Source organism: Gallus gallus, chromosome 14 (genome assembly GCF_016699485.2).
Source record: "Gallus gallus isolate bGalGal1 chromosome 14, bGalGal1.mat.broiler.GRCg7b, whole genome shotgun sequence".
Taxonomy (NCBI): Eukaryota; Metazoa; Chordata; class Aves; order Galliformes; family Phasianidae; genus Gallus; species Gallus gallus.
Genome location: NC_052545.1, coordinates 6,346,129 through 6,358,647, shown reverse-complemented (window position 1 = coordinate 6,358,647; position 12,519 = coordinate 6,346,129). Strand labels below are relative to the sequence as shown.

General features: G+C 49.6%; 1 protein-coding gene across 2 annotated transcripts in view; it reads left to right on the top strand.

Moving 5' to 3' along the window:
• The window catches only part of PKD1 (polycystin 1, transient receptor potential channel interacting), an 86,043-nt gene that overhangs the window by 30,675 nt on the left and 42,849 nt on the right, over window positions 1–12,519 (top strand). For both annotated transcript variants that reach the window (XM_040647871.2, XM_414854.8), the window contains exons 2-7: window positions 2,873–2,944; window positions 4,030–4,101; window positions 5,775–5,944; window positions 7,472–8,140; window positions 8,432–8,615; window positions 12,303–12,517. In XM_040647871.2, coding sequence (XP_040503805.1) covers window positions 2,873–2,944; window positions 4,030–4,101; window positions 5,775–5,944; window positions 7,472–8,140; window positions 8,432–8,615; window positions 12,303–12,517 — 1,382 coding nt within the window. The remainder of the gene's footprint in view (window positions 1–2,872; window positions 2,945–4,029; window positions 4,102–5,774; window positions 5,945–7,471; window positions 8,141–8,431; window positions 8,616–12,302; window positions 12,518–12,519) is intronic.

The following is a 12,519-nucleotide window of genomic DNA, read 5'->3' as shown; positions in this document are numbered from 1 at the left end:
GTTGTGGAGCTGCACAGGGAGCTTCCTTCATGGGGAAGCTTTCTTCATGGGGCATCTTTCACGCAGCCCCTGCTCGGTTCCATAGCCACTGGCGGTGGGTTCTGATGCCTCCGCACTCAAGGGTTCTTCAGAGGAGCAGACTGAGCCCTCCCAGCCCCTTTGGCAGCACACAGTTCCATTTTACAGATGTGGAAGCCGAGGTGGGATCAGGGAGCTGTGACTGCCCCCTTCCAGGAGCACACCGTGTCCCCGCTGCCACGCGCCGCACAATTAAACACAATTTTTCTTTCTCCACGTGGGCAGAGCAGCAGTCAGCACATGTGCTGCCTTTCAATGGAGAGCTTTGTTTTCTGCTGGCTTCAGCCCTGCCTTGAACCTGCTCCGACTTTCCTCCAGCCTGGCAGTGGGCTGGGAAAATATAGTCGTGGCAGTTTGTGGCACCGGGAGGCTGAGCTCTGTCCCACAGCCTATGCCTGGGGTTTTACTGGTGAGCAGTTCTTTCCTATCCTGGTTTTATTTTTTCAGCCTCCTTTGGTTCACAGCCCTCTTTCCCATGCCAGGAAGGTATAATGTTATTTTCCATACAAATTGGAGAGGGAACGGTAGGAGAAGGCAAGCAGGTGGCTGGAGGTGGCAGTCGCTGGCACCCGCCACCACTCCTGGCTTCTGCAGGGCTGCGCTGCCCGCATGAGCTCGCTTCTCTGCAGACTCCTCCTGGAGGTCTGGGGAGGTGGAAAGCCAGGAGGTTCTTCATTTTATACTGGTTCTTCATCAGATCGTGCTGGCAAGGGTGGAAAATAGCCAAGGTATTAGGCTTTGATCTGTAGATTGCCCTCTAGTGACTTGTCCCATGGAGAACATCAGCATCTCCACCAGCGGGGGATGTGAGCTCGGGCTGTGAGGTTGGTCCTGTGTCTGCTGTGGGGTACGGCTGAAGCTGTTTGACCCCAGGAGCCGAGGGCTTGGGCTCTTAGCCTATGGCTCATCCCTTGGCTGGAGTTTGAAAGCTTTCTCTGAGGTGAAGTGGAAATAATGAGAAGGGATATTTGTAAAGGGCTTGGAAAGGCTCAGGACTGGGCCCTCCGCGCTCTGCAGGGCGATGGAGAAGAGCAGGCAGCTCTGTTGGAGTCCTTTGCTTCCTCCTTGCAAAGCAGCAGGATGGAAGGTGGAGGGAAGCAGAGGGAGCTGCAGGACCAGCAACAGGCATGGGGCCGTCCCAGGACACCACATGGCTCCCAGTGCTATAGCAGCGCTGAAGACCTTTCCCTGCCCAATGCTTATTGCCCTGGCTCTGTAGCAGCAAGCGGTTGGGTTTGGAATTTCTCTTGTCTGAATGAGGAGCAGGAAGGCCAGGGCATGAGACGTCCAAGCTGGAAAACTTCTTCCTTCTGTCTGGTGCTTGAGGTGCTGCCTCAGAATTAACTGGGCTATTTCCATGCATCTCAGAGGAGAAGTGGAATGTTCTCCCTCTTACACCGGGTCACCTTGTGCCCATCGTGTGCACAGCTCAGCACAAAGATGGTAGCTTCTGGCTCTGCTCACCTGCCAGAGCCTTCTGTGCAGGCTGCACGCTTAGCTGGTGGACTTGCTTTTCTAAGTGTGTTTGTTGAGCTTTTATTTTGCACATTTCTTGGCCTTCTTTATTGGTGTTGCTGATGTACTCTTTTGAATCCACTCTCAGCTTGGCTAAGAGCTCCTGGATAGCAAAACTGGGAAAAATAAATCTTTTAAAGAGACATCCATCCCTGTTACTTATCCCTATGGTTTCCTGGAATCATAAGTCATTTTTCTGCCAGTTTGGCTTAATTCTCTTCATTCAGATAAATTAAGTTCAAATATCAGATCAAACCAGGAATTAATCCATTAGGGGACAAAAATAAGAGGTGAGACAGGAAGGAGAAACTACGAGAGGTGCTCTTAGGGGGAAAAGGTGAGGAGGGAGCTGGGACTCTATGCGGTGTGGCTGCAGGAGCTGGACTGTGTGTCCACATCCATCCTGCAGCCCTGCAGAGATCCTGGTGGGAGAAGAACCATTGCTCGGGCTGGGAAGAAGAACATTGGTGCTGCTCAATGGTTTTAACCAAAGAAGATTCATCTGAAACCAGGGGCTGGAGTTTATAGGGAACAAACAGAGACTGATCAGTGAAATCTCAATTCTGAGCTGAGTGTCATTTTTACACTTGAAAAAGAGGACATAAGGTGAAAAGAGAGAACTGAACCAGATGACAAAAAGAGCTTTGCTTTGGGTGAACTGAAGGATGTTAGTGTTACAGGGGAAGAATTAAAGATTTTTTTTAACTTTCTTCATTTTATTGGGAAAATCTAGCTTGATTTTAACCAGAAAATATTCTTAGTTACTTCTTTCAAGCTTTTTCAAAGAGAGCTTCAAAAAGATCTTTAAACATTAAAGATTGAGCGCATCAGTTGTGTAATTAATCTCCTGTTCTTTGGTGTTAGAGATGGCTGTGGAAGTTCATATTTTTTTTTCCATAAGTTAATTACTGATCTAGTCTATGTGATCTCTTAATTACTTCTTCGAACATATATTTGAGTTGAATAATTTATATGAAGTGCACCTCAAATTTAGTAATACGTTAATTACGCCTGTGATTGCTGTAGGTATGCTGTAGAATGGTATGCGTATAATGGTAGGCCAGTCTGTCCCTGCACATTATACAATGCTGGGAGCAGTGCATGCTTTGTAGCTGGGAGAGGTGTTTTCTTTGGCTGGGAGAACCATTCCACATTAACACACCGAAACCTTTCTGTCTGCAGTCTGGATGGAGTTTGGAGAGAGACTCCTCTAAGCTCCACCAATGGAGGAATGACAAAAAGCTGAACAAAAGCTGAAAACTGTTTTTTCTTTCTCTAGGGATCTTTCCAGAAACAAGATCAGTGCTTTAGATGTCCAGATGTTCAGAAGCCTGACTTCTCTGGCAAAACTGTAAGTACACGCTGCGCACTTCTAGTCCTCCAGCTAGCAGAGCACGTTTGGGCTGGTACCATGATATGCTCATGTGTCATGAGTTAGCCTTGTTCTTGGTCAGCCTCTTGTTGGGCCCCAGCTGGACGTGTCCATGGCCTCCTTCCTCACAGTGTTCAGGGGGGATCGATTTGCTGCCTGGTGGGGGATCGATTTGCTGCCTGGTGCTCACAATCGGGCAGGATCTGGCGTGCCTTCATGGAGGTGAAGGCGAGAGAGAAAGTGGCATCTGTCACAAGATGGATTGCAGAATGGAAAATAATGGTAAAGCTGCGCTGTCCAGATCCCACTGCAGAAGGAACTGGGTGCTGAGGCTGTGGGTCTCTTGAGGAGCTCGGCTCTGGTGGAGCAAAGGCCTGCCTGCGTGTCCCACTGCTCCCAACACCCCAAAAAACTGCCCAGACTGAGTGGGCCAGGAGGAGAGTAGAGCTTTAACCCTTGGCACACTCACTGGTTGAGCTGATGGTCAGGCAGACTTGCTCTATTACTTACTGTTGGTTCCTAGAGAAGGTGGAATGTATTTTAAGAAAAAAATGGATTGTCAAATCCTAAAGTGTGCCAGCACCCAAACCTGATTTGGTGGTTCAACCTGGGTAGCTGATAGCCACAACAGCCTACCATCATTACACCTCAAAGTCTCCTAGAAGGAGAACAACCCTTGGGAGGACTTGAAGTGCTAGAGCTAGACTTGAGCAGGGGACCAGGCTGCCCGGAGAGGTTTGGAATCTCCCTCCTTGGAGATGCTCAGAAGCTGTCTGGACATGGTCTGTGCAGTCCACTCCAACTGGCCTTCACTGAGGAGGGGTTTGAACCAGCTGACCCCCAGAGGGTGCTTCCAACCTCATGCACACTGATTCTGTGACTTAATGCCTCACAGAAAATTTGCCAGTGTATGTGTATGGCTTTTGAGACTGGGAGTGATCAGAGGGTAGGTGGCCACCAAGCAGAGCTTAGGACTGAAGTCGATCATGTTTTGTTGGCTGGGAAGTTGTTACCAGTGCAATGAATGATTTTTAAACTTATTTTTCCTTTTTTTTTTTTTACAGAGATATAAGCCACAACAAGATTTCTACATTAGAAGAAGGAATATTTGATAATTTATTTAATTTAAGTGAAATGTAAGTTCCTCCTCTTTGTTTCCTAGTTCCCTATTGAGACCTTCCCTGGGAATTAAGTGCTGCCTTGGGGAGATCTGGGCCACGTACCCCACCTCCTCCCCACCACATGTAATGGCACACGCTTCCCCGTTTGTGTTAATGAGGGAACTAAAGCCCTTAATGCCCATTCACCCATCCAGCCCTGCCTGCTTGCCAGCTGCTCCCTTGGTGAGTTTTTGACAGTAAACCTCATCTTTCTCTGTGGCGTTCTGAACACTTTTGAGCATTAGGAAACATAGAGCTGGTGCAGAGAGCCTAAATCTGCTTGGCGGTTGGAGGGATGAGTGGATACACTGACTCCCACCTTCTCATTACCAGGCCTCCCTGGTGTTACCTCTCCTCCTCTCTCCAGCTGCTGCTTCCTCATCCTCCTGCACCGCCTGCAGTTGTTTTTAGACTCTCTCCAGTTTCTTCCTCAGGCTGTGTCCTGCTCTTGGATCCTGTTGGTGCCACTTGAGCCTAACCTTCTCTCAGACTTTGCTTCTGTCTCCTGGATGCCTCAAACCTCTGCTGCTGCCCTCTTGGCTCCTCTGCTTTTCTTCCACACTACGTCTGCTGAGATCGTGTTCTCCAGCCACCCCCCTGATCCTGTTGTATGGTCACACCTTGGGACCAGGGGAGCAAATGAAAGGGCACTGACCTGCCACACATGTGTCAAAGTCACGAGGAGGCACTTGAAGATCTCCCTGAGTAATTCAGGTTCTTATGCTTATCATGATTTTTAACTGAAGTAATTAAAATCTGTGTTGATATGTGAAGGGTATGTTTCAAAGGGACGCCACACATTTCCAGGGGAGGTACATGAAATCACAGCACAGAATGGCATTTCTGTATCTGGGTGAGCCAAAGGATCGGCCCTGTGCTGTTTCTTAGCAGGCAAGAACAAAGCTCAGCTACACATTCTCCATGAGGACAAGGCACAAAGGGCATTTTCAGCTCTGCATTTTTGCTTGAAAATTGCACTGGAGAGACAGAAGGGATCCCTGCTGTGTCCAAGTGAGCCTGTCCCTGCTGAGGCTGGCCTGCAAAGTGGTGCTTTCAGTATAAAAATCCTGGGTTCAGCCCCTGCGGCAGCCCAGCCCAGCTGGCGTCAGCTAAACAAACATCTTTCCATCTCTGTCCTGTTCGCAGCTGAGTGCCAAAGGCTGTAATTTGGATCAAGCTTAGCTGCAATTAAAGTTTCCATCTTTTCATTAAACTGCCACATGGAAAGATTATCATTGACTTTGCATTTCTTTTTTGACAGATCAGTTTTATTCTCTTCGCTATTTTTTAATGGAGCTGTAAATAGTCTCCCTTAGCTGCAGAGGCTGCCATTACATCCAGTGGCTGTTAGATGGCAGGCTGTTTTAAATATAAGATTGTGTCTGTAATTTGCTTCTAATTGCAACAATTATTTGTGGAGTGAAAAAAGTACTTGGAGTACTCGCCTAATTCTAGCCTCTAGAAAAATCATGTTAATTATTGCCTGATTCCCTATTCATTAGCTCCCCTAGCAGTTCTCTCCGAAGCATTTCACTGGAGTTGCGCAGATGGGAGCAGTGAGGGATCTGCACGTTGCTGTAATTAACACTTAGCACATGCTTCCCGTAGTCAAGTGAAGGCGTAACTTCTCTCTGATCTCCCTGTTACAGAAACTTAAGTTGGAATCCATTTTTTTGTGACTGCAAGCTTTCCTGGTTGCCCCGCTGGGTGGAAGACAGAAAAGTGACCGTTCTCCAGGCAGCAGATACACGATGTGCTCACCCTCCTGGGGTGGCAAACCTTTCTCTCTTCAGTGTTTCGTTCGTCAATGCTACTTGTGGTAAGAAGGCACGATGGGCCATTGGTGGGGAAGATGACTGAAGGGGTGGAAAGCTCCAAGCAGCCCACAGGCGGTTCTAGCTTTAGGCTGTCATTCTCTCAAGCAGTTAACAGTCTGACTTTAAGCAGTGGAAGATCATTATAGTTGGTGGGACCTGAGGGCATGATAAGTTGGATCTCTGCAGATGACAGGGCTCCGTGTCAGGAGTGTTGTATAAACTCTGCCCTGATATGCAGGCTGTCACCATCTGCTGGTGCATGTTTCTGCCTGCCTTGCTCAGCGCGAACATGGGGCACTAGCTGCTTGGCAGGTGGGGAGGAGCAGCCCTAAAAAACTGAATCCCCACCAAAATGCTCAGCTACCTCTGTAAGTAAAAGGTAGAAAGAGTGCTCCTCAACCAGCATCAGTCATCTCTTTTGATGCAGGGAATGGGAGCTGGTGGGAGCCAACTGAACTGCCCAGCAAAGGGCAACATTACTCAGGAGCTCTAACCTAGCAGGTGGCTGTTCTGCTTATCCCACAAATCACCCAGCACCCCAGCAGTACACTGCTTACCTGCTGCTGGACTCACTGCCGCTGTCATTCTCCTCGATAGTTAGGTGTTCCCCTCTTCATGTACCTCAGGTGAGGGTGGAAATGACGTAAGGCTGTCTTCTGGGGTAGTTCAGTGTAATGGGGATAGGTTAGGGAGAGCCTGCCAGCTACAGTTGTTCCTAACCGACTGGGAGCTAAGGAATATGGCCAGGCTGGTGTTAAAAACAAGGTAGTTCTCATGTCATGGTTCTCCTCACAAGGGACTTTTGTTAAGAAAAGTGGCTTAGCGTTTGCGGGAAGGCCGTGGAGCAAGGCTGGACGGTTGGATGGATTCGATATGGGAAGATCATGCAAGGCCAGGGCTGTTGAGATGTTTGGGGGGAAATGTTGTAGCAACAAGCAGAAACACACAAGCAACTGTGACTGGTCTGCGTGGGCAGAGCTGGACAGGAGGCAAGGCCGTCCCAGCTGGGCTGCGGCTGTGCGTGCTGCAGGGGCCATGCATACGTGCTTGGGGCAGGACAGGGTCCCACCCCTCACGAGCTGGTGGGGGGGAAACAAACTGCAGGCGACAAGTTGTTGCTCTGAGAAGGGTGTTGTTGTGACTGTCATCGTTGTGCATGCCTGTGTATTCATGCATGTGTGCACTTTGTGCTCCCTGCAGCCAGGCACACGTTGTTTCTGTACATCTGTACACATTATATACACGCATCCTTCTGCACCACTCAGTTGCAGACTGTGCAGAATTGCCCATTGCCCTTCCAGTTTGTTACTGGAAGTGAAATATGCTGCACCAGCCCAAGCCATGGTACAACAAAGGGCCAACGTTTTCCCCTAGTGTTACTTGGTGTGTACCCCTTTGGGCTCCTTTGAGGGTAGTTCAAAGCAGCTCCATGTCCTGTGGTGTGTCCTGGGTGGTGTCTCTTTGCAGGGTTTCATCAAGCCACGGCTTCAGTGTGAGTTTGCAAGAGAATCTTCTGTTCTCTCCTCCAGGAGCTCAATATGTTACGTGCCTGACAAGCAACCACACGGATGAGGCTGAACTTGTCATCCTCTTCACATCTTCTCACCCTGGGAACCTCACTGAGGAGACCTGCAGTGCCCTCTGTTATGCTGACGACCAGGAATATGGAGGTTTCAGCCCCCAGGGGCAGTGTCTGTGTGGTACTGCCCACGAACCAAACTCTTCTTCCAGTTGTTTGCTGTTTTGCACTGAGCATTCATCTGGGCAGGCCTGCGGTGGCCCATCCCTCATCCACTTTCCCTTTCAGGCACAGCTGTCTGTGTCTTTCATAGGACTCAAGCCCCGGTATAGCCTACACGAGGCTGTGCTCTTCAATGTCAGTATTCCAATTGCTGTCAGCACTTTAATATGGGAATTTGGGGACCAAACAGAGGTTCTCAACACCACTGGAAATGCAGCTGTCCACACGTATGCCTTACCTGGGCAGTACAATGTCACTGCCACCCTCTTTGTGGGCACCAAGGTCTCATATGTGCAGGCAGAAATTGAGGTGGTGGCTTCACCCCAACAGTTAGAACTGCAGTGCCCTTCCTTGATCAAGACAAACGAGAGTCTGGACATAAGGATCCGCAACAGAGGTGGCACTGGCCTCACAGTGTTATATGGAATCACAGCAGAGTCTGGAGAGCCTGGCAGAGGTAAGCACGGCTGTCTAGGAGGCCAGTGGGTGCTGGGCAAAGGCGGGGGTGGCACTGGGTCCCTCTGTTCCTTCCTGGTGAGGAGGAAGGAGTGACTCCTTTGGGCATTCCTTTCACCCCTGTGCTTTGCCTGTGCTGACCAGACAGTGCTTTGCTGTGCCAGTAGTGCAGTTCAGCAGTGAATGGGGTTTAGTGGCATCAAGAAGGACGGGACATGTGCCTTGGTCTCCAGATTGAAATGTGTGGGCCCATAGGAAGGGCATCATGCCTTTATTCTTCTACCTCGTGCAGCAGTTCACCCTATGTGTCCCCACGATGGCTTGGTCTTCCCGGGCAACAATCACTGCTATCAGCTGGTGGTGGAGAAGGCTGAGTGGCTGGAGGCCCAGCAGCACTGCCAGGAGCATGGCAATGGAGAGCTGGCTTTTGTGAGCAGCCCCGAGATCCAGAGCTTCCTGGTCACTCATGTCATCAGGTAAGTGAGGAGAATGAGGGTTAAGATTTGAGTGAGAGTTAAGATTTACCTGCTCTTGGGATTGAACCTAGAGAAGGAAGAGCCCAGCAGCAGGCAGCCTTCTGCAGCCAGTCAGGCTGGAAGGACAGGTGGGTCCAAGCTGAGCGTGGTACAGCACAGGGAAAGGCTGTGAGCAAAGAAGAGGAATAGGCAGACTTGAGCCCTTGCTGTGCTTAACTCCTTTGCTTAGAGGCTGTGGAGGAAAGAAGAGGAAAGGGGCTGAAAGACTGGAAGTCAGAACTGTGGGATTGCTGCTGGTGGGCAACTGGAAGCCTGTGTTAGTACCTGTGGGTGCCTCTGATCTGAGGCACAGTGCAGGGTCAGGAGCAGGCACGGCTGGGCTGAGCAGACTTTCCACCCAGGGGTCCAGCAGACTTAGCCTGGACAGTGGAGAGACAGGTGCTGGTGTCCTCAGGGTGCTTGGCTGCCAGGCAGGGCTGGAAGGTGACCTTACAAGCAGCTCCCTTGGTCAGCAGAGTCACAGCTGGATCATCTGCTGTGGGACACTGTGACATGGTGTGGGACTGGCAGCTGCTCTCGCCGAGCACGAGCCAGTGCTGTAATCCTGCCTGGGAATCTCACATCCTCCTGGACACACGACTGCAGCCCAGAGCCCAGACCACTTCCCCTCTCCTTTTGCATCCTGAGAAGGAGCAGTGCTCCTCTCTGGCCCCAGAAACATCTGTTACACATCAGGGCTCGGACTCTGTAATAAACAGACAGCACAGAAAGTGTCAGCCTTTGGTTATATGGGCCTCTCCGAGAGCCCTTTCTGCACCCAACCAGCATGTGGAGAAAATGAACAGGAGAGCTAGTAGGGCCTGACAAGCTGTTGTCAGCTCTCCCAGATGCAGAGGTTGGAAATGGCCACATCATAAATGTGACCCAGAAAGCACACGTGAAAGGAGTAGCTGCGTGTGACATTGTCTTTGAATGGGCCTGCTTGAGAGCTGACAGCCCTTCTCCCCAAGGGTGAGTCCTTGCCTTGTTCCCTTTGCACTGAGCTCAGTGCTGAGATCACAGATGTGATCCCTGCTCTGGGGAAGAGGAGTCTGTCCCGGCCACTCGGTGCGCTGATTTATCAGGCGTTGCGTGCAAGGCTTCTGATGGACTGCAGTGCAAGGAAATCATGAGACCTCAGAAGAGAACGAGCCGCCCAAGCTGTTTCCCAGCTGCTGCCCCCACATTGTTCTCTTCCTCAGTCCCCTTTATTTCATCTATTTATTTTATTAATCCATTCGGATAAACATGAATGAGACGGTTCCAGGATGCGATTTCCCTGGTGATAAAAGACAAATCAAGCAAGCCGCGGGTTTTTGGAACATGAAGCATCCATAGTTTCTTGTGGGAAAATGACAGAAGCAGAAGTCTGTTTCCCATTAGATCACACACCGCAAGGACTGCTCTCTTTTCTCCTTCGCTCCTATCGCTTGGTGACTTCCCCAGGAGCAGTACGTGCTGCACTGATCTCCTCTCCTCCTCCTGGAGCAGAGTGCTCTGGTCCACACCTCTCCTAGGGGACACCATTTTCCCCTCGGAGGCAGTGCAGAGAGCCCCTCTCCCCTTTCAGCCCTCCTCAGACTTCATTCTCATCCTGCTGTCCCAAGGAAGGCAGCTTGTTCCTTCCTCAGGGACACCTTTAAAGGAGGATGTTGCCCTTTCCATTGAGCCCCCTTGTTCCTCTCTGCAAGGTAATGTGCCAGCCCATGGGGCAAGGATGGGAAGCAATCCAGACAGCCTTTTCCTTTTTTCTATTTTTTTTTTTTTGATGACTTGCACTTAGATCATAGCTGGAATTAGAAAAGGAAAAACTCTATTGGGTTTTACTGATGGCAGCAAGCAGGCGGTTTCATAGGCCATTCTCCCTAATCCTCTGCCAGTGGTTCGGGAGCAGAGCACAGCAGTTATTTATTTTTTAATCTTATTTGCAATGAAAACTACTGATTCACAGAGCAGCTATTTTCGTTGTCGTTTTTCAGCATGACCTCATTAATCATTTCATCTGGCATGAGCCTAGTGGTAGAGAGACACCAGTTGTCTCCCTTGCGTGCTCCTTGCAGAGCAGCTGTACCAGGCTATGCGTGCATTGGAGCAGAGGGGCACAGCAATGCAGAATGGGCTGCAGCATGGAGGAGGGACTGTGAGGAAGAAGCAGGGGGGTTTGAAGGTTGCACGCTGAGGCCGTTCCCCCCAGAAGTTAATGTGGAACAAATGCCTCACTTTCTGCTGGGTGCGATTAGAAACAGTCGTCCGGGCTGTTTGTGGCTATGAAAGACCACTCAGCACTTTCCACCAGAATCTCTGTTGGGTTTCAGCCAGTTTCCAACTGTGGAAGGGACATGTCATTTTCCTAAAATGGTCCTGGCAGTTTCTCTTGTATATGGGGTTCTTTTCCCTGCAGAGCTTTGGCCACTGCTGCTTCCCCCCTGCTGCGTTTCTGCCTTCAGTAGTGATTGAGGAGTTTATTATCTCCCAACATCTGCATGGAAGGTCCCCCAAGTTGAACAGGAGCTCCCATAACTGGCACCGTCTGAGGCTTTATCCTGCCCAGGTCTTAGTTCCACTTGCAGTGGAGAATCGGCCAATGGCAAATTCCACAGGTCTCCAGAAACGAACTAAAAGCTTTCTGAAGGATGCAGGTTTCTTCAGACAGTTCATTAGAATCATAGCGTTCCTCTTAAGTCATGACAATACGGGCTTAAAAGTGTCTGTGGAGGTCATTTAAACTCTAATGCAAGCAGGCTATTTTAACAAACTACTCTTCTAACAGAGGGTCTGAGGTTCAAGTCAACCTGCTGATACTTCTTAATCTGCAGATAATCCCACTCACCTGTGTTATGCTGTGTTTGCTCGGCTATGGAGAGCTGCCAGCCCTCCAAACCCCCATCCTTCTGCATGGGGAAACCAGGCTATGTGGTGGTAAGGACAAACATCATCTTCCTCCAACCCGAGGAAGCAGATGTAAGCTACTGGAAGGAGTCCTGGGAAGTTCTCAGACAAAACCTCGTGACTCTTCTGTCCAGTGCTCACGTTCCAGTAGCCTCTCTGATACTTTGTGCTGTCCCAGTTGTGGCTGAGATGAATCAGTGCTTACAAGTTTGTCATGAGTTCTGTGGTGCTGATGGAGCCTTGGGTCATCTTGTAACCTGAGTGAGCGACTTGCACTTTGGGAATGGAATGACTCAACCTGTAGACCAAGAGCAGAGATTTTCAAGGGTCTGAATCAGCTGCACAGTGATCCCCACAAGCTCTTCCTCCTTCCCAGCTCTGTTTCACTGTAGCATACTGTAGTGTTGGCATTGATGGCTCTATTCAGATCCTTTTGGTGCAGCTCTCCCCTCAGTACATCAGAGGGCACTTGGCTTTCTGTACCTGTAGATCAGAGATCAGTCTGTAGAAAGCAGGATGGTGTACCATCTGGTGGCAAAATGCATTCTGAAATCTTTTAGTAACTAAAAGGCTCCTTTAAATGCAGCCTGTGACACCCGGATGGAGCTGTTGTTACGATTATTATTTTCATAGAGAACCAGAGATGGCATCTGTCCCAGATCTTTCTAATACTCGTGATTTCCTGAAATCCACCCCCCTTTTTTATTTCTTCTTTTTTTTTTTCTTTCTTTCTTTCTTTTTTTTTTTTTTTTTTTGAAGGAGCCTTGATGTCTGGATTGGATTCAATGATTTTGCAAGCTCTGAAGCACAGCAAAGAGGCGAAGGATTTAATATAGAGAGCTGTCAGAACTGGCTTCCAGGAGAACCCCATCCATCCAATGCCGATCACTGTGTCCGGATGGGCCCAACGGGCCAGTGTAACACAGACCTGTGCATGGCCAAGCACAGCTATGTGTGCGAGTTCAAGCCAAAAGGT